Source organism: Rattus rattus, chromosome 11, assembly GCF_011064425.1.
Source record: "Rattus rattus isolate New Zealand chromosome 11, Rrattus_CSIRO_v1, whole genome shotgun sequence".
NCBI lineage: Eukaryota > Metazoa > Chordata > Mammalia > Rodentia > Muridae > Rattus > Rattus rattus.
Genome location: NC_046164.1, coordinates 23,382,541 through 23,404,747, shown reverse-complemented (window position 1 = coordinate 23,404,747; position 22,207 = coordinate 23,382,541). Strand labels below are relative to the sequence as shown.

The following is a 22,207-nucleotide window of genomic DNA, read 5'->3' as shown; positions in this document are numbered from 1 at the left end:
TAATTTTGATTTTACTGGAGCTCACAGTTGAAAGACTAACTTTTATAGAGATTTTGGCGTTTTACAAAGACTTTAAAAGAGACTGAATATTTTAAAGATTCTGAATATTTTAAAGAGACTGACTTTTTAAGTGTTTAAATTTTTAATGACTGTGGAACTTTTTAAATTTTATTGTTTATATTATAGTGTTGGTATTCATGTGTGATTCAGATGACAAGAATGGAAAGGTTATGAATTAACAGTGATATATTTGTATGTCAAGTTGACAAGGGATCAATTGTACTGGCTATTTTTGTCAACTTGACTCAAACTAGAGTCATCTGAAAAGAGGGAACTTAATTGAGAAAATGCCTCGGTAAGATTCAACTACAGGACATTTTCTTAGCCAGTGAAGAAGAAGAGTTCAGCTTTGTGAGTGGTGCTATCCCTGAGTTCCGTAAGCCCTGGGGTCTATAGGAAAGCAGGCTAAACAAGCCATGATGAGCAAGTCAGTAAGCAGCACCAGCCCACGGCCTCTGCATCAGCTCCTGCTTCCCGGTTCCTGCCCTGTTTCGGTTCTTGCCCTAACTTCCTTCAATAATGGTCTGGTTACCTGAAAGTTTAATGATGTGGAAGTTAAGTCAGATAAGTCTTTTCCTCCCCTACTTGTACTTGTACATGATGTTTCCTCGAAAGAAAAGAAACTCTAACAAGGACAGCTATCAACAGAAGCTAAGTAAGAATGGAAAGTCAGCAAGAGAGGAAGTGTTAAGTGATAAACTTGTCAGCTTATGAAATGAAAAACAGGAAAGTATCAGGTTGGGAAGACAGAGCAGCCCTTATACACATTAAGATTCTGAAGGAGAAATAACATCGTGAAAATAGATGTCTAATTCACAGCCTTGAAGAACTAATCAGTCTTGAAAAACGTACTCTTGGAGTGAATCCTTGATGTCCACAGTGCATGCTGTATTTGTTTTGTATTGTTTAGCATTTGCTTGTTTGTTTGGGCAGCACTGGAGATTAAATTAAGAACTTCAAGTATACTAGGCAAGCATTCTACAACTGAGCTATCCCCAGACCTTAGCACTGGCTTTTTGAGATAGGCCTCTCTATGTAGCCCAGGCTGGCATCAGACTTGAGATAACCATCTTTCCTCAGCCTTCCAAGGACTGAAGGCTAAGCCATGAGCCATCACGCCCAGCTCAGACTGTAGTATTAATGCTCTTTCTTTCCCAACTCTACTACTGTACATTTTGTCTTGAAGCTGCTGTAGATACCCATGTCATTTTTTTTTTACTGATTTCCCAGTGGGTACAAAATACTGAAAGTACTTAAGATAACACACATCCAGTTTTCTGTCTACTTTCTAAAAATATTTTGTATAATTTTCCTCTGTGGGGTAATATATGTATCTAAGAAAGATGAAATTTGGACCTAGTTTATTCAGGAATCAACCAAGCCAAAGTCAAATGCCTTTAGCTTTAACAATAACCAAAACAAATTTACGTACAATACTATGTTCACAGACTAGGGCTATGCCTTGGTGGGTAAATGTGCTGTCCACCAAAATTGGTGCTCTGTGTTCAATCCCTGAGGACCACATACACACACACACACACACACACACACACACACACACACACACTACACACTACACATAAAGCTGTTAAAGTGTTCAAGTGTTCATTCACAAGCTGTGGAGAATCCAGTTTAAAGCTGCAAGATTTTAGACTGTTAGTCATATTAAATAACAAAAACTACAATGTATTTATGTAACTCCAAACATCATACTGTCATTTTCAAGTCTTTGCCTGATGGTGGTTTAGTGTCCTTTCCTTACCTGTAAGGTTGTAATTTAAGTGCTGGGCTTTGAAATTCCAGTGCTTTCTTAACCACATCTTCATTTTCCTCTTCAGAAACAGAACATGTACAGTAAACAATCGCTTGAGCTTTAGCGACTGTATGGACAGAAGATAAAGTCAGTAGGGTGGCCCACTGCCAGACACAGATTTGTCACCAATGCATGCCACCAAATGTTCACGGAAATGATTTCTATGGATGCTCGAGTATCTCCCCTTTATTTTATTCTTTAAAACTTGCATGTGTTTGTGTGTGTGACGTGGCACACGCATGGAAGTCAGAGGACAACTTGTGGAAACGGATCCTCTCCTTCAGCCATGGGAGTCCCAGGCACCAAACTCAATTCTTCAGGCTCAGAGACAGGGGTCCTTACCTGCTATGACACCTCTTGAATGGCTCTCCTTTAAAAAGGAGCTCGTATTAGTAATGTAAGCAATGACCAGTAAGTAAAGTAAACCCAGCTAGACTGTAACAAAAGAAAAATGAGAATTCAATCATTGTAATCAATCTAGTTCCATACATGAAGAAATAAATACTGCACATTATCATGAGCAGACATCCCTGTAAGTTATATCACCAGATTAGTTAAAAAAAGACTCTAGAATGGGAGCTGGAGAGATGGCTCAGTGGTTATGAGCACTGACTACTCTTCCAGAGGTCCTGAGTTCAATTCCCAGCAACCACATGGTGGCTCACAACCATCTGTAATGGGTCTGTTGCCCTCTTTGTCTGACAGTGCACTCATATACATAACATTTTTAACAAGACTCTAGAAATAGACAGATATTAATGGGAATTATAATTCTGTCTTGCTGCTTTGTGAACCTGGAAAGATTACTTGAAAGACTCAGGTCTCCCATCCATGAAGCAGGGAACTGTCAGGACCCGTGGCTCACTCATTTACTCATGCTAAGCACCTACCGTGCAACAAGCACTTTCTGAGGCTTTGTGGTCCTCAGTGAGAAACAAAAACACAAATCCTGCCCCTGTGGAACTTTTTTGGGTTTTGTTGTTGTTGTTGTTGTTGTTGTGGTGGTGGTGGTGGTGGTGGTTAATCCTTACAGAGGATTAACAAAAGAAAAACATGATTAGGAAAACAATTTAGGTTGATACAATGCAGTGGGGTGGGTAACAGCTTCAGAGGAGAAGCTACTGCTTTAAACAGTATAGTCCTAGAAGCACTGCTGATCTACAAGACTGTGCACAGAGAAGGAGAACAGGGGCTCACCCTGAGCTCCCTAAGAAAAGGAACAACCCAGTATAAAAGCCATAGCAGGGAACTGACACTGGCTTTTCAAAGACTGTCAGGGCCCATCTGATCAGGTTACAGGAAGTGAGAAGAGCTCTTGTTTAGTTCTTGTTCTATTGCTTTAAAGAGACACCATAACCAAGGCAACTCTGATAAAGGATGACATTTAATTGGGACTGGCTTACAGTTTCAGAGGTTCAGTCCATTATCATCATGGCAGCAAGCACGGCAGCATCCAGGCAGAAATGGTGCTGGAGAAGGAGCTGAGAGGTCTACATCTTGTTCCAAAGGCAAACAGAAGACTGACTTCCAGGAAGAGAGAAGGTCTAAAGGCCACCTTCACAGTGACACACTTCCACCAACAAAGTCACACCTATTCCTACAAGGCCACACCTCCTGATAGTGCCACTCCCTGGGCAAAGCATATTTAAATCAAAACATTCCACTCCCTGACCCCCATAGGCTTGTTCAAACGCATGAATCTATGGGGGCCATACCTAGCCATAGCAGAATGCAAAACACATTTAGTCCAACTTCAAAGTTCCCATGGTCTATCACAATCTCAACAATGTTTAAAAGTCCAAAGTTCAAAGTCTTCTGAGATTCATTGAATCACTTAACTTGTAATTCCCTATAAAATAAACATCAAAAAAAATCATATACCTCAAACATCACAGGATATACATTACCATTCCAAAACGACATGTGGAAATCCCGGACAAAAGCAATATCAAAAACAAGCTGGGGAAACTCCAAACTCTTCACCTCCATGTCTGATGCTAAGGCACCCATCAGATCCCCAACTCCCTTTTGCTTTGATGACTGAAGCACAGTTCTTTCTTTCTTCCCTATTAGCAGCTTTCCTAATCAGGGATCCCACAGCTCTGGCATCTTTAATATCTTGGGGTCTCCAAATTAACTTCAACTTCACAGCTTCTTTTTTTTAAGATTTATTTTATAATTATAATTATATATAAATATATAAATATATGTTGTAGCTGTCTTCAGACACACCAGAAGAGGTATCAGATCCCATTACAGATGGTTGTGAACCACCATGTGGTTGCTGGGAATTGAACTCAGGACCACTGGAAGAGCATCAGTGCACTTAACAGTGTTCTTGTTCCAGTGTCTGGGATCCACACATGATCTTCTGGGCTCCTCCAAAGGGTTTAGGTTGCTTCTTCAGCTCACTGAAGAACTTTGGGCTCTGGCTGACTCCACTCCACTGCTGCTGCTATTCTTGGTGGTCATCCCATGGTACTGGCATCTCAATTTGTCAGTGTCTTCCACTGCAACTAAACTTTACCAATACCCTCTCTTAGGCTTTCTTCATGGTGCCAAGCCTCAACTTCTTTACATGATGCCTTCAGTACTAGGCCATCAAAGCCAGTAACACCTGGGTGATTCTTGGTGACATTACCAAGTCCAGCTGAAGCATGAGGTACAACACTGGCCTCTCTAGAACACAGCTTCTTTGTGCTCTCAGAAAACATGTCCCAGAAGATTTCACCTCCGTGATGCTTGTCTCTTCTTCATCGAAACTAATTTCTTAGTTCCAGCTAACCAGCGTCAATTGTCCCAGTAGTCCCTTCTTAACTCTAAGGCCAGAGCCATGTGGCTGAAGCTGCCAAAGTTCTACAGTTTGCTGGAGCTGGAACATGGCTCCCCTGTCCTAGGACATCATCACCAGCTTTCTGTTTCCTCTTTCACCACCTAAGTTTGGCTGTGATGGAACTCCCTTTGTAGACTGACCTAGAACTCAAGAGATCTGTATGGTTCTGTCTCCTGAATGCTAGGATGAAAGGTGTGTACCACCAGGCCTGGGTCTAAGCTTTTCATGGTCACTATTCCCCAAGATCCAGATCAAAATCCTGTGTCTTCCATTTCTGGATTGTAGTTCATTCCAGATTGAGTCCAAATGAAAACAACAACCAAGTAAACAATCAGCTTAGCTGGGTGGGATCCTGCCCCAAAGTCACCACCCCTTAATCTGTTTGTTTCCTAGAATACAGGATTTAGCCCCATTCTACTTCCCGGTGCCCTTTTATTACTTGAAATATACATTTTGTATGTTTTTCTTTTTTAGCTTGCTAAGCTTGATCGAGACAGTCCTCATAAAACTGAGCCCAGGATAAAATCTAAAGTAGGTTTTTAAAAGAATTCCTTTGTCAACGCAATTAATCTGAATCTTTTCACTTTAGCCTCAATCAGATTTTTCAGACAAGGGCAAAAAAGCAGTCCCGCTCTTTACCACATATCACAAGAACAGTCTCTAGGCTACATGCTAACATTCTTCTCCTTTGGGAACTCTTGAGCCAGGGAACCCCACATTTCAAATCATCCTCGGCACTAATGTCTCCCATATTCCTACTAGGATGGCACAGTAAGTCCCACTTAAAGCATTCCACTCCTTTCCAAAGTCCCCAAATCCACATTCCAAACAAAAGCATGGTCAGGCCTATCACAGCAATACCTCAGTCCCCGGTACCAACTTCTGTCTTAGTTTGGGTTTCTATTGCTGTGAAGAGACACCATGGCCATGGCGACTCTAATTAAGGACAACATTTAATCGGGGCTGGCTTATAGGTTCTGAGGTTCAGTCTACTATCATAGCAGCCTCCAGGCAGGTCTAGCGCTGGAGAAGGAACAGAGTTCTACATCTGGATCTGAAGGCAGCCAGGAATCTAGGAGGAGGGTCTCAAAGGTCACCCCCACAGTGACACACTTCCACCACCAAGGTCACACCTACTCCAACAAGTCTATGCCTCCTAATAGTGTCACTTTCCAGGCCAAGCATAGTCAAACCACTACAGAGGTGTAGGAGATGAAGTTAGAAAATGCAGTCTTGGGGATGGAGAGGTGGTTTGGCAGTTTAGAGCACCTTCTGAACTGGGATTTTTAGACCACTAGATGGACTATGGTTTTTCACTTTGTTTTAAACTTATTTAACAATCTCATGACACCTGCTGAGACTGTAGAGGACAGAGGTAGAAATAGGTGGACAAACTAAGGTCGTCAGGTTATCCTAGTGTACAGTGCTTGTGTGAGCATAGTGACACTTATGGAGGTGGCTAGTCCCCAGTGTATATTAGATTACAACGTTCCTGGAGGTCTACTGATATGACATTAGCTGGAATGACTGTATGGAGAGGGGCAGGCATGGTGGGAGGAGCTCCACAACATCTGTTTTCTATCTATTAACTTGGAGAAGTTATAATATAGGGGATTCTTATTAATTCTTGTTCCAGAGAGCCAGAGTGGGAGTGGAGGACAGACCAGAGGCTTGGCGATGTGAACTCTTTAATCCCACAACTCAGTAAGTATGAAAGAGAGCTCTAGGCTTGTTCAGGGTATGAAAATCTGTCTCAAAATAAGATAAATAGAAAGATATAGATATAGATGATATAGATATAGGTATAGATATATAGATATAGATATATACTGTTTAATGAACTGTGGGGGAGTTGTCAGGGATGACAAATGACAAGAGAAGAAGTACAACAAGAGAGAAGTCAGAGTTCACAGCAGGGAAGGAGGCTGTATAATACTGAGCAGGGTACCATGGCACGCACCCATCATCCTAGCCCTTGGAAGACTGAGGCTGGAGCAACATAAGCTCAGGCCCTGCCTGGGTTACCCAGCAAGACTACAAACAAACGAACAGTTGGAAAGTTATAGCAGCACATGATTATTTTCCTTCATTATTAAATTATGCTAAATAACCAAGTTTATGATATTAAACAGTAGAGTTTAATGTCTATAAAGAGATATTTCAAAATGTACTGAGTTGAGTGAAATGGACATTTTATTTGAAGGCACTAAGATTGAAATTTTGCTTATAGTTCACATATTGTTGCCTTATATTCTAGCAGGTAAATGAAGTGTGTATTCCTGATTCAAAGATTAACATTGTATTTTAATAAACTAGCACTAATGATAAACTTACATTTCATTGCATGTGTTAGCTGTTCAAATTGTTGCTGAGCAAAAATCTGAAGTTTATCTTTTGGTAGACCACCCTGAGAAAGATCTTGAAGTAAACTTGTATCTAAATTTTGAAAAGTAAGAATATACTTTTAAAATATAACACTATAGGGACTTTTCATAAATTATGATCAATTGTCTAATAATATGAACTTTCATAGATGATTCCTACTAATGCAGTTGACAATGTTAAAATATTGACATAATTCGAACATAATGGTAATTTTGTTTAGGTTATTGCTATTTTTCAAAGGGATATGGAAACAATTAATATTGGTTTTCTCCAAGTTTCTATGAAATAATCATTCAAAGATAAGTCACTTATACAATGAATACAAGCAATTCAAAGAGTAATACAGAAAAAAAAGAATAAGATTTATTCTCCAATGCTGAAACTCATGAGTTATTAATCAATGAATGTCATTATTTAAATTTTGAAATCAAGGAATTTCATGATTAATTTCATGAGTAATTAATCAGTAAATTTCATTAATTTAGAAATCAAAACAAGTACCTTCGTGTTCATTCAAAATAAATTCCACTGGATTACTAACACCTAGGCTTGAACAGCGAGGTAGCAACAGAATGACCTTAACATTCTGTAACCGCTGATCTTTGGGTTCAATGCTAAGAAATGTTTCATGAAGTATTTCAATATCTGAGAAGAAAAAAAGCAAAACAAACAAAGTCATGTTAAATATTCCAAAATCTGAATTCTGGATGCAGCATGTAATCGTAGCTCTTTGCTCTTTGTTTCCAAATCCTCAAAACTAAAATCCCACAACACTAAATGCAAAGCAGTTAGAAAAGGAAGCTGCTCTTCTCTGTTAACATCCTAGTTAATCAAGTAATCTACTTCCTTTCTTAAAAAGATTTATTTATGTATTATACATAAGTACACTGTCGCTGTCTCAGACACACCAGAAGAGGGCATCGAATCCCATTACAGATGGTTGTGAGCCACCCTGTGGTTGCTGGGAATTGAACTCAGGACCTCAGGAAGAGCGATCAGAGCTCTTAACTGCAGAGCCATCTTCTCCAGCCCGACTTACTTCCTTTTTTAAGATTTATTTCTAGCTCTGTGTATGTGTGTGGGTATGTCATGTGTGTGGCTACTCACAGAGGCCAGAAGGTATCGGATCTCCCGAAACTGAAATTATAGGCTGCTGTAAGTAGCCCAACTTGGGTGATCAGAACCACTCAGGTCCTTTGCAAGAGAAGTACATGTTCTTAGCCCAGAGTCATCTCTTCTGCCTCAACCTCTTTATTTAAAAAGTAAAATAAAATTAGGTTTACATACATGGGTGTTTTGCCTCCATGTATGCAGTGTGCCACATACATGCCCAGTTCCCACATAGGTTAGATGATGTTGGATGCCCTCAAAATGGAGTTACAGATGCTTGCAACCCACCATGTAGAAACCAGATACCAAACCTTGGTCTTCTGTAAGAGCAACAAGTGCTTTTAACCACTGACTCTGCAGCCACAAATCCCATTAATTAAAAGCTTACTTATAAATATTATTTATTTATCCTGACTGCTCACTAAGGGGTGTGTGTGTACTGTTAGTTTTTATTATTGATTTGACACAGTCTAGAATCACCTGGTAAGGAGAATATCAGTTGAAAAATAGTTGCCTTAAGCAGACTGGACTGTTGAGAATGTCTTTAGGGCATCTTCTTGATTGACGAAGGAGGGCCCAGCCCACTGTGGGCAGCACAATCCCTAGGCAAGCAGACCTGGGTTATATAAGAAAGCTAGCTAAGCATGAACCAATAAACAGCCTTCTCTATGGTTCCTGCCTTCAGATTCCTACCTTGACTTCTTGTCCTGACTTTCCTCAGTATGGATTGTGACCTGGAAGTATAAGCTAAAATAAATTCTTTCCTTTCCAAGTTGCTTTTTGCCAGAGTGTTTTATTACAGCAACAGAAATCAAACTAAAACAGTCTATAAGTCTGGCATTTAGTAGGTTGAGACAGGAAAATCAAGAGTTTAAGGAGCCTAATATTATGTGCCTGTATGTGTGTGTGTGGTATGGTGTGTGTGTGTGTGTGTGTGTGTGTGTGTGTGTGTGTGTATGTATTTTAAACATTTATCCTTCTTATACTGTAATGTAAGTTTTACTGCTGAATTTACAAAACAAAGTAATGTCGTAGCATCTAAGATAGGCAAATAGATGTCCATAGCATGTATCAATAAATATTTTTTAATAATCATTTCGTTTTTTAGGTAGTTCCCATTATTAATATTGTTCCTCTAAGTCTCACTAACACTTTACTCGCCTTAGAAATCTATTCAAGATTAGTTCTAAGATGAACATTACATTTGTAAGAGTCATTTGTGTTGTTAGGTATGATAAGTTTATTCTATATTAAATCCTGTTGCAGGTATCAATGCTGTCTCTAGTTTGAGGCTATGGCAAGTAGCATGCTATAGTTTGGATGTGGTCTATGGCCAACCAGTTCATGTGTTAGAAGCTTGGTCCTCAGGTGGAGGCTCCAGGAGGTAAGGCTCACGGAAGGTAATTAGATGATTTTGGACACCACCCCCAGGAGGAGGGGCTTATTGAGTGACTTAGGCCCCACGAGAGTTGACTATTTTAAGGCACCATAACTTGCTTTCTCTGTCTCTGACTTCCTAGTCTCACCACAGGTCCCACAAGTCTATGGTCCCACAAGCCTGCTGTCTGCCACGCTGTCATGTGGGTGGAAGGCCTCACCAGAGCCAGCAGATGCTGATGCTGTGAACGCCCATGACTGTGAGCTAAACAGCCACTTTTTATAAATTATTTTGTCTCCAGTATTTTGTTAGAAAATGGATAGTGCTTCTGCAAATATCATTGTGTGAAGTTTTTGGTGCTTACATTTGCACTATTTGTGGGGGGTGGGGAGGTGATCAACACAGACTTAAAATTCTGGGTGTGATTACAGGTTATGTGCAACTTTAATAAATAACCAGTTTCCCCCAAGTTTTTCCAAGTTACCGCTCCGTGAGCAGAGTTGGAGCATTTCTCATGCTCTGAGAAGTGCATGGTATTGCTGATCTTTTCTATTTAATCATTCTGTAGGTGTGTGTGCATTGTTGTTTAATCATTCTGTAGGTGTGTGTGCATTGTTGTTTAATCATTCTGTAGGTGTGTGTGCATTGTTGTTTAATCATTCTGTAGGTGTGTGTGCATTGTTTAATCATTCTGTATGTGTGTGTGTGTGTGCATTGTTGTTTAATCATTCTGTAGGTGTGTGTGCATTGTTGTTTAATCATTCTGTAGGTGTGTGTGTGCATTGTTGTTTAATCATACTGTAGGTGTGTGTTTGCATTGTTGTTTAATCATTCTGTGGGTGTGTGCGCATTGTTGTTTAATCATTCTGTAGGTGTGTGTGCATTGTTGTTTAATCATTCTGTGTGTGTGTGTGCATTGTTGTTTAATCATTCTGTAGGTGTGTGTTTGCATTGTTGTTTAATCATTCTGTAGGTGTGTGTGCATTATTGTTTAATCATTCTGTAGGTGTGTGTGTGCATTGTTGTTTAATCATTCTGTAGGTGTGTGTTGCATTGTTGGGATTCCCTGATCACCACTGGGATTTGTTGCTTTCAGTGTGAGTTTCAGGTTTTGCTCTGGTTATAGTCTTTTTTGTACAGTATGTGGTTATGTCTCCTATGCTTTTCCCTGATGAGGTATGTGGGCTTATTATCATCATCATTATTTGAATGTATGTACGTGTGTGTGTGTGTGTGTGTGTGCGCGTGCGTGTGCATGTGTGCATGTGCATGTGTGCATGCATATCATGATGCACTTGTGGAGATCAGAAGACAACGTCTATTTCCACCTTTATAAAGGTTCCAGGGATTGAACTCAAATCATCAGACTTGCACAGCAAGGTCTATCCAAGGCATCATCTTGCCAGCCCAAAGTATGTGGCTTTTATTGTTAATTCTTAAGAATTTTAAAAGGTTTATTTACAGTATAAAACTTTATATACACTGTAGCTGTCTTCAGACACACCAGAAGAGGGCATCAGATTTCATTATGGATTGTGAGCCACCATGTGGTTGCTGAGATTTGAACTTAGGACCTCTGGAAGAGCAGTCAGTGCTCCTAACCATTGAGCCATCTCTCCAGCCCCCCATAAGAATTTTTAAACATGATAAAGTTAATTGATACACTTCTATAATTTGACATTTTATTTTATTATTTTTTCTGGTGTCCAGTTATCAATTTTCTATGGCCAATGTGTTATACGTGTACTGAAGAACTCCCAAGTTGTCTCTCCAGGTCATGAGGTATTTCTCCCATAACATTTCTATGAGGTTCTAGATGTGCACATGAAACGAAGCATCAGTTTTCTTTTTAGCATAGATTACGAAAGAGACCATCTAGCTCCTGGCATTCTGCAGTGTTGCTCGGCCCTAACGGGGGACTGTATGTGAAGGCCTTGCCGAGACTCTACCTGGCCCTTCGTGTTATTTACCCACACGTACACAGCCTCCATTCTGTAGATCTCTATATATGTGGTGGTTTGAACACATTTGGTCCCCACAGACTCATGTGCTTGAGCTTGCGCGGGACGTGGCACTATTAGGAGGTATGGCCTTGTTAGAGGAAGTGTATTGCTATGGGGGTGGGCTTTGAGGTCTCTGTGCTCGAGTGGTACCCAGTGTGGAATCCCAGTCCCCTCCTGGGCGCCTGCAGAAGACAGTCTCTTCCTGCCTCCTTCGGATCAAGATGTCCAACTCTCGGGTCCTTTTCCAGCACAATGCCTACCTGCACACCACCATGCTTCCCACCATGGGTGTAATGGACTAGACCTCTGAAACTGTAAGACAGCCCCAGTTAAATGTCTGTCTTTATAAGAGTTGTCTTGGTTATGGTGTCTCTTCACAGCAATGAAACTCAAACTAAGACAATATATTATCAAATACTTTTATAAAGTCAATCTTTCCCCCTCTGCTTTCATCTTCAGTATGTTTGGGTACACTTGGCCCTCTTCCTTAACATCTATTTCCTCCTCGTGCATACATAGTGAGATGCTTGTGCATGTATGTGTGGGTGCATCCACTCTCAGCCTGAAATTATTATTGATCCCTTTCCTCTCTTCTTTTCCCCCCTTTCATTTGGTAATGACAATCAAACCCAGGGTGACATTCATGCTATGCACATGTCCCCTTACTGGGCTCGCCCCACCTACTCCCTTCTTATTTGTGCACACTGCAGTTTTGTGTGTCTAGGATATTCTTTTGGCTTGTATTATAGTTCACGTCCTATATCTTACGATTGGTCTCTTCAGTTTCTGCCAGTGATGCTAGCTGCAGATCACTGTGCTCTGTCTTCACTGTTCAGCAGGTATGCTGTGATACTGCAGTACTGACTTACGCTATGTAGCCTGCACAGCATGCAAGCTCAGAACCATTAGTCCGGTTAGAGTCCACAGGGTGCAGATGCAATATCCACATCCTTGGTACACCTCCTTCCTGTCTAGTCTCTGATCATAGCTACCGTTCCTCAGACTTGGGGCTAAGACGATGGCCCTTTTTCTCTGCAGTTTAGTATTGTTGAGTCACATCCTTCCTTCTTTTGTCCATTTTTTTTTCTTTTCTTTTTTTCGGAGCTGGGGACCGAACCCAGGGCCTTGCACTTGCTAGGCAAGCGCTCTACCACTGAGCTAAATCCCCAACCCCTCTTTTGTCCATTTTTAACTGAGTGCTAGAACTTTTTTTCGCCAGAGAGAAGTGACCCTGCTTATGGCAGGTAGTGTGGGTCTGTCTAAGATCATACATCCCGGGTCACCTTAATTTAATTAGCAATTAAGATGGAAGAAATCTGGGTTCCAGAGTTGCTTCTGATAGCCTGAGGGTCAGGGACTGGTCACTTGCTGCCTAGGAACACATCAGTGTTCCAAATAAAACCCTGGATTTCCAGGCGACCTTCCCTGTTCAAGCCTGCAATTATATACTTTTTGTCTTTCGGGCTCTGTGACTCTGTCAACAATTTTGTTGACTTTTTCAGCCTCATTAAACCTCTAGTAAAGTGTGGTCTTTTCTTTTCATGGCCCAATGACAACTTAAAAATAAAGCAGGAGCATGAACGACTTCATTTCTTCCACCATCTCCTGTTCTCTGTGCCAATTAAGCATCTAGGCTAACACCTTCTGTCTACTAAAGGATAAGTTATTATGTCAGTGATAAAATCAAACTCAATTATGAAATACCAAGGTGTTAGTTACTCAACCTAGAGCATGATACAGATTTGTGAGGGTTTTAGAAGGATAGTTTCTATATGGTTTATATTACCAAAACACAGTAAATCCAAACATTTTTAATATTTCTAAGTTCTTATAGAGCTAGTGGTCAAATAGACGTCGGCACATACTTTCACATCCCATTTTTGTGAAAAGTTTCTTCGCATCAGAATCCTTCTCTTCCGATTCTATTCCACATACAAATATTTTCGAGGTGTTGCCACTTGTTAAGATGGACATATGGGCAACTGTGTACCATGAGCCCGTGTTGACCATTAGGATATCATCGTCAATGTTTATTAAAGCCTTGACAGAGTGGACAGCAAGGCTTCGAGATTTGTCCTACAGAGAATAGTATAATTAGAGTTTCAAAGTACATAGCAGAAAAATAAATGACTTGTTTTTGCTTTAAATGAAAACCAGCACTTGGTGGGAAGCCTGAAAAGGTACCTGATCCATTTTCCTGAAGAATATTAATATACAACTACGTGAAAGGTCACAAGAATAGCAGACACACATGTTTAAAACAAAAAGTTTGTTTCACCTCAATTACAATGACCTTTCGTCTCCGTAGAGCAACAAGCCAATCCTAAAATCTCAACGTGTGACCTGTAGATTATTATGGCTTGACTTCCGTTCAGTGTCGTGAACATTTTTTAGTTACATGTGTATACATGTGTGTCTGTGTGGGGATTTGTGCACATGAACGCAGTGCCTACAGTGGCCAGAAGGTGGCATCAGGTCCTATGGTGCTGGAGTTACAGGCAGTGGTGAGAAGCCTGATGTGAGTGTTTTCTTTACCCACAAACCGTCTCTCCAGTCCCTTAGCCTCCATTCTTACCCACTTCATGAAATCCCATTCACCCACTCCTACCATTTTTTTTAAAAGATTTATTTATTTTATTTATTATGAGTACATTGTAGCTGTCTTCAGACACACCAGAAGAGGGCATCGGATCCCATTACAGATGGTTGTGAGCCACCATGTGGTTGCTGGCAATTGAACTCAGGACCTCTGGAAGAGCAGTCAGTGCTCTTAACCCCTGAGCCATCCCTCCAGCCCCACTCCTACCATTTTTAATTCCCAATTATACCGCCTTTTAAACTGCTGGGCAGAAATGACATGATATTCTATCCAAGTTATGGGTGTGGAAGCTGGCCATAGAGTTAAAAACCTATAATCCCGGCACTTTGAAGGCTGGGGCTGGAGGACTGCCAGGAGTTTGAGGCTAATCTGAGTGAGCAAAGAGTTCCAGGATCCTGTCTCAAGAAAACCAAAGAGTAGGTACGAGGAAAGGATAAACCTGAGAACAGCCTCAGTCTACCTTACACTGTCTTCCTGTACTGATACACACCATAGACCTCTTACAAATCAAAGCTGTAGTGCTCTGTCAGGGAAAGCATGAGAAAGTATCGCACGCTGCCTTCTCTGTGAGCACTGGTGCTATGGCCTCCCAGAAACAGAAGGAAGGAAAAGTCTCATTGTAGCTCCTCTCGAATCCTCTCTTAGGAGGAAAAAAATTGCAGCCTTTTAAAGATAGCAGCTAACACTCTCCCCACTTATGAATATGAGGAAGAGAATACATATTTTAATTTTCAGATTATGTGACTGAATATTTAGCCTGCATGTATGGAAGGAAGTGTACCATATGTGTGCCTTGTGCCAATGGGGGTCAGAAGAGGGTTCTGGATCCTCTGGAACTGGAGTCATAGGAAGTTGTGACCTGCCATGTGGGTGTTGGGAATCAAGCCTGGGCGCCATCTCTACTGCCTGGGAAGGCATTGCTTACAACTACACATGGGACCAGGAGACCAGAGCCAAATGAAAATGGTGGCTGTGGAGGGACTCATTTTATTCCAGGTGACCGACCTGGTTTCATTCTCAAGTGTAAGGATCCTTTGTGTAAACAGGATTATTCAGAGTCACAATGAAAGTAAATGGTAGTTTACCTGGAAAATGAGTTTATAGTCTTTTATAAGATCTATGTTTAAAAGTTCTCTTTTGAAATGAGATGGAAAAATTAAGACATTGAAGCAATGCTGATCAACGGCAAAGACCTTGTCATTGAGATACGCTATCGACTTGACCTTATCAAAACCTTTTTTCCTCAGATCATCGTAAACTTCTTCAAGGCTGTAAATATAAACATAATTACAGACAGCATGCATTAGAACATATTAACGTGAATACTTTTGTTCCTGAGACAATGAAAAATATCATTGTGCACAATGCATCTGATAAAACACTTCTAGCTGAGCTAAACGATAATTAGACACAGAAAATGTTAACCTATTAGTATAATTTTATCAGAAATTTAGTAAGTTGATGGTGAGAGCTAAACTTAACCTATGACTTTAATCATTTCCCCAAATGTGGCCTCGACCCTTAGAAAAGTAATAGTTTTTTACATTATCTTAAAAGAACGGGGTTTTGAAGTATGAATGAAGAACTGAACTGAAATGCATACCTTACTTTACCAATATTTATCCAAGCATACAGAGGCAAAGTCGAGGCCCGCTGTTCCTGTTTCCTAACTGTCTCTGGCAGAATGTGGTAAATCGAAAGGGCATCATGCTTGATCCGACATCTCGCCAATGCCGCAGCCAACTTTGTCTTAAAGCTAAGGACAGAAAACCCGTGAACTTGAAACAAGACTATCAACCCTTCATTTGAAACGTTTAAAAATAAATCACATTTAGAATGCTAACAAACATGTCTGTCATTCCATTTCAAACTTTTGAAGCCTAAAATAAAAATTTGTGATATTCGAAAATAGAGGTCCAATAGTCCTGATCTTCTGTTCTGTTTCTTGCTGCCTCTGGATAATTATATGCCCCTCAAATATTCACAACATCAATAGTTAGAGAAAACCATTCATGGGATGAGTGTAGAATTTCAAGCCAGACAAACAGACGCTGAATGCAGAGTCTGTCACTCACCAACTGTGTGACTTTGACAATGTCACTCACTCCCAATCTTGGCCTCAGTTTCCCTATCTGTAAAGGCAGTCAACTTACCTTAGTGTTCATGTGTGCGTACCAACCAAGACAGTTAGCCCAGGACTAGCACATAGCAGGCAGTGATTATAGTCTGGTTAATAATATTAAAATGGCGAGAGTATATTGATAGCACAAAGATTTCATTAATCTCTATCAAACCCTGCTTAGTTTTGAATATCCCATGTTTCCAAGTCCCAAACAAGAGGAAAGAAAAATGTTAATGTCACTGTGAAGACCCAATACAGTATAATGAATGCAAACAGGATTTTTGTGGCGTTTTTAGAACTTTCCTAGTAGGAATCTAACTGAAATGAAGAAAAAAAATAAGAAAAAATAAGAAACAAATGTCACAAAAGACCCAAATACACGCTGAGGTTTACTTGATGTGAATTAAAAACAAAACAACAAAACTAACAAAACAAAAGCGGGGTGCAGAACGTGCGGATAACTTGTTCAGGTGCCATTTCAGCACCAAGTGCTGGATGCTGCTTTCTTTCCCTTGTGCCATTAGAAACAAACTCCCTAGTCTAGATTTCATACCCACTTACCAACATAAAACTCTTAATTAGTAGGAACCCCTGAGGAGGGAGGGGTTAGCAAACAGTACACTTATTAGCACTACAATAAAATCGGCTTATCTCATTTTATGTCTAAATATCATAGAACAATAGCAGTAGACAGTGTATTAATGCACACCAAAGAATACACATAAAGAGTATGGTTTACTCTTCTCTACGAGATATATGCAAATACCTGATTGTAGAATGCTTTGATAAAAAAAATTATTTCCAAATCAAACTTAGTTCGTTTGCCATAATAAGTGCTGTTGAGTAAATTATCTGAGTTCCGCCATCGAAGCTGCCCGACTGTCTCTCTTACCTTTACCAGCATTCCTATTACACACAGTCAGAGATTCAGCAATAAATGTCATAGAATTTCGAAGCTTAAATCTGCAGTGAATTCTATTAGCCATCGAAGGTTTATTAGGATATTGTAATTTAGCCTCAACCAACTCTTCCTGTCAGAATCCTACCACTCCCTCCCATAAACCTATCCTTAGTCACATATACAACACTGCAAGCTGATGCACACATGATCCCCCACCCCTCTCTCTTCCCTTGTTCTCTCCTTCCCCTCCTTCCCTTCTTCTCTCTCTCCCTCTCCTACTCCCTATCTCTCTCTCCTCTGCCTGGCCTCTGTATCAATTTACCGAGTTCAAACTTTTATTTCACCAAATACTAGCACAAGCCTTTAGATACAGCACTTTTCTAAGTTACGCAAGTAATTACTTTAGTAATTAGTATCTAATTAACAGGGATGTTGCAAAGATACTTATGAAAATGTACTTACAGTCAGGCTAATCAAGAAAAAGATTATAATTAATATGTTTATTCCTTTACAACTATTAACTAAGTACTGTGGTGAGACCTGGACCTATTAAAACTAAACAGATCATTTGGGCCTCTGGTGGCTTCTACTGTAATGACAGCAGCAGGTGGGCAAACACAAGATTGCTGCAAACTTGAAGCCGGCTTGATCTACTTGGTAGTGCCCTGTGATTCCCCTACTCCCCCTGTACCTCCCCCCACAAAAGGATTCTGAGACTTAAGTAATTGGCAACTTGGAAAGACAAAGAAACAGCCCTGGCACAATATGATGGTTGCTATGAGATACATAAAGGAAAAATGTACTAAGAAGAAATATATTGGTATCTGTCCCAAAGGGATTTCTAAGAAGCTTGAGTTAATTAGTTGAGGGCAGCAATGTCCAGACTGCAAAGGAGAGAAAACAGAGAGTAAGAGCAAGGGTTCTCCAAACACAGCATGAGAGGAGACACACACAGAGGGCACAATATCCTAGAAACCTTGAGATATTAAACAGCACAACACATTTACTGAACAGAGGGTGGAGAGGCAACAACAAATCGTGCATTCTTTTCTCTTTTTTTTGAAATTTTATAGTTTATTTATTTATGTATTATTTTTATACTCCAGATTTTATTTCCCTCCCAGTCCACCCCCGACTGTTCCACATTTCATACCTCCTACCCCCAACCCCTGTGTCTCCATGAGGATGTCCCCACCCCACCCATCCCACAAGACCTCTAAATTTTCTGGGGCCTCCAGTCTCTTCTTGAGGATTAGGTGCAACTTCTCTGACTGAACCCAGGCCCTTGAATCCTCTGCTGGATATGTGTTGGAGGCCTCATCTCAGCTGGTGTATGTTGCCTGGTTGTTGATCCAGTGTCTGAGAGATGTCAGGAGTCCGTGTTAATTGAGACTGCTGGTCCTCCTACAGGGTTGCCCTCCTCCTCAGTTGGGTGCACATATCTGCATCTGACTCTTTCAGCTGCTTGTTGGGACAACTCCTTTATGGAAAGCTGAGGAGAAACTGTGCATAATGTAAATGAGCCCTAGCCAGAGCACCTGATAGACAGGAAAGGGTCCATAGGGGGTATAGACTTGGGGGCAATTATAGGGAGTTTGCAAATCATGTATTCTTAAGATAGGAGGTTGCAACTTTTTTGTCGAGCAAATAGAGGGATGCTTAAAAGTAGAGAAATAGTAACCAATTCATTGAGCAGATACACTTGAGTTCTTAATATATATTGCAGGCATAAGGTCCAGACACCAATGGGTGGACCAGGAAAGAGTTGCTCTTGACACACAAAGTTTGAAGTCTAGCAGGAGACAGACAAGCAAACCAAAACCTTTTAAAATGTCCTAAGTACTACTAACAAGCAAAAGCATATTTGATTGTGTACTGAAATTTTATGGTATAGTAAAAGGTCCTTGCTAAGGGAGTCTAGAAACATTTCCTAGGCATTAAGTTCCAGCTAAGATGCGGGGAAGAGAGAAAGGGAGCCGAGAGTAATGGAAACATTGTTGCCAAAGGTCCCAGCAGAGGAAGCCTCCGGTAGGAAAGTACCTACCAATTCTGAAGTACAGGCCTCAGAAGAAGGGTTATGCAGAGCTTGAAGGAGACTCAGAGGAAAGGAAAATAAAAATGGGAATTTGGAGCATCTCAAGCTGATGTGAAATCTGATTATCTGGGCCTGGGTCAGGTTACTTCACTCAGTATATGGATGTATAAATAGCTCTGTCATGGTATAGTAAGTCTCTTGGGAATATGTCCAGAAGTGATATGCTGGGTCAAATGGTAGTTCTATTTAGCTTTTTATCGAGAAACTTCCACTTTGATTTTATACTGGGTGTATCGGTTTAAATTTCCACTAAGAGTAAACAGTGGTTCCTGCTTCTCCATATCCTCACCAACATTTATTGTCATTTGTTTCCTTGTTAAAGAGTTAATTTTTGTTATGAGTATTTTGTCTGCACCATGTGCATGCAGTTCCCACAGATCCAGAAGAGGGCACCATATCCTCTGGAATGAGTTACAGACAGTTGTGCCCTACTGTGTGAGTGCTTAGGACTGAACCAGGGTCCTCTGCAAGAATAGCAAGTGCTCATAACTACTGAGCGATCTCTCTATCCCTTCACTTGTTTTCTTGATAATAGCCATTCTGAATAGGATGAGATAGGATTTCAAAGTAGTTTTAATTCTCACTTCTTTGGTAGTAAGGAATATTGAATACACACAAGTTTGTATTCTTCTTTTTCAGAAGTCTGTTCATCTCTTCAGTTCCAAAGCCCATTTTATGACTGGGTAGGTGGTTTTCTTAATATTTAGGTGCCTTTAGTTCTTTGTCTATGATATTCTGTTGGATATATAAATGGCGGAAACTTTTCTCCTATTCGGCTGCTACCTCTACACTTGATTAGTGATTTCCTTCCCCATGCATCTTTTTTAATTTCATGGGGTCCCATTGTAGATTGCTGCTCTTAAGTACCAAACTATCAGAGTCCTGTTCAAAAGTTCTTACATGCACATCCTAATTTTTCCTCTGGCAATTTTGGAGTTTCAGGTCTTAAAATCCTTGATCCATTTGATCTGATTTTTTGTGCAGAGTAAGAAAAAGGGATCTGGTTTTATTCTTCAACATGTAGATACCCAGTTTCCCTGGCACCATTTGTTGAAGAGCCTATTTTTTTCTGTGTATGTTTGGCATTTGTCAAATGTCAGGAGGCTCTATGCAGTAGCATGGACTAGATGTCTGGTCCTTATCCTAGTCCACTGGTCTGCACATGTTTTGTGATGGTGCCATGCTGTTTTTATTTGTGTGGTTCTGCAATATAATTTCAAATCGAATATAGTGATGACTTCCAGCAATATTCTTCTTGTTCAGGATTACTTTGGCTACCCAGAGTCTCTTATGTTTCTGGGGTGAAGTCTATTATTGCCTTTTTCTATTTCTGAGAAGAGCACCACTGCTCTTTTGGTTGGGTCTTCATTTATTGGGTAGATTGCTTTTGGGAGGGTGGCCATTGTTAATGTTGTTTCTACCAATCCATAAACATGGAAGGTCGTACCATCTTCTAGTGACTTCAATTTTTTTCTTTTGCAGCTTAAAATTTTCACTGTAGAAGTCTTCACTTCTTGGTTAGTTTTGGGATTGTTTGTTCATTTTGTTTTTTAAATGCTGTTATAGATGGGACTATTTCAGATGTCTTTCTCAGTATGCTTGTCATTAGTGTCTCCGTGTATTTATCTTGTATCCTGTAACTTTGCTGAAAGTTTTACCAGCTCTAGAGGTTTCTAGTGGGGTCTTTAGGGTCTCTTGTATGGAATCATCTGACAACAGGGATAATTTGACTTCCTTTCTTCCTATTTCGAGTCTTCACTTCACTCTTTTACTACTGTAGCTAAGGCGCTGAATACTATATTTAATAGAAGTGAAGAGGGCAAAAACCTTGTCTTATTCCCGATTTAGTGTGACTGCTTCAAATACAAAACGTTATTTCAGTGTTTTACAAAACATTATTTCAGTGTTCCTTTAGTGGGGGGTGGGGAGGAATCCTTTGTTTCCCGATGTGTGACCTAATTTGAGAACTTCGATGGGCTTCTGAGATGAACGTATGTTCTGTGGTGTTTGGATGGAATGTTCTGAGGTGTCTATTAGGTCCACTGGACCTAAAGCCCACAGCAAGCCCAGTCTCACTCTCCCCCTGCCTCAAACTTGCAGATAAGAGGTAAGCTCTCAGCTACCACCCTCCACCATGCCTGCCTGATGCTTGGTCCTTTCAATATGTACTACTTTCTCTGTTCTGCACAAAAAGTATGTTGACTATGGCGTGGGGTGTTTCTTCTCTGCTCCTACCCATTTGGTGTTTGGGGTGCCTCTTTGATCAGGTTGAGATCTTCCGTTTGTGAATTATTCCCCATATACATGTGTGCAGTGTGTATCATTGAGTGCTTGTATGTGTGTGGGGTAACTGTGGAGATCAGCAATTGATAGTGTCTTCCCCGGTCCTTCTCCGCTTTATTTACTGGGTTCAGGTCTTCTTTATATGGATGCTGGGGATGTAAACTTTGCCCCTCATGTTTGTGCAGTAAATTCTTTATCCAGTGAACCATCTCCCCAGCCTGGGAAATGTTCTTTTATGATTTTGTTGAAAACATTTCCTATGCCTTTGGCATGAAATTTTTCTTCTGTGTCTGTGATTTTTAGATTTCATTTTTTTTCATGGTGTCCTAAAGAACTTCCATGTTTCATTCATTCTTTTTTTAAAAATGTGTCATTGACCTTGTCTGTGTGATCCCAATCATTTACCTTGTCTTCCATGCTGTTACTCAGCCCTCTATGTGTGGCCCATCCCACGGCTGGGCCTGTCCACTGGACTTGCTCTTAGAATGTTCATTTCCAACATCAGTTCAGATTTCTCTTCAGTGTTTCTGCTTCTTTATTTTCATGTCCTGAAATAAATTGCCTGTTTCACTGAGCTGTTTTTGTCTTCTTGGAATTTATATAGGAATTTGTGTCTAAAAATTAA

At 40.4% G+C, this 22,207-nt stretch overlaps 1 protein-coding gene across 1 annotated transcript in view; it reads right to left on the bottom strand.

Moving 5' to 3' along the window:
• Nsun7 (NOP2/Sun RNA methyltransferase family member 7) overlaps nt 1–22,207 on the bottom strand; it is a 57,085-nt gene that overhangs the window by 15,413 nt on the left and 19,465 nt on the right. The window contains exons 5-10 of the mRNA XM_032917154.1: nt 15,785–15,937; nt 15,267–15,450; nt 13,448–13,658; nt 7,593–7,736; nt 7,041–7,142; nt 1,823–1,940 (exon numbers count right to left, since the gene is read on the bottom strand). Coding sequence (XP_032773045.1) covers nt 1,823–1,940; nt 7,041–7,142; nt 7,593–7,736; nt 13,448–13,658; nt 15,267–15,450; nt 15,785–15,937 — 912 coding nt within the window. The remainder of the gene's footprint in view (nt 1–1,822; nt 1,941–7,040; nt 7,143–7,592; nt 7,737–13,447; nt 13,659–15,266; nt 15,451–15,784; nt 15,938–22,207) is intronic.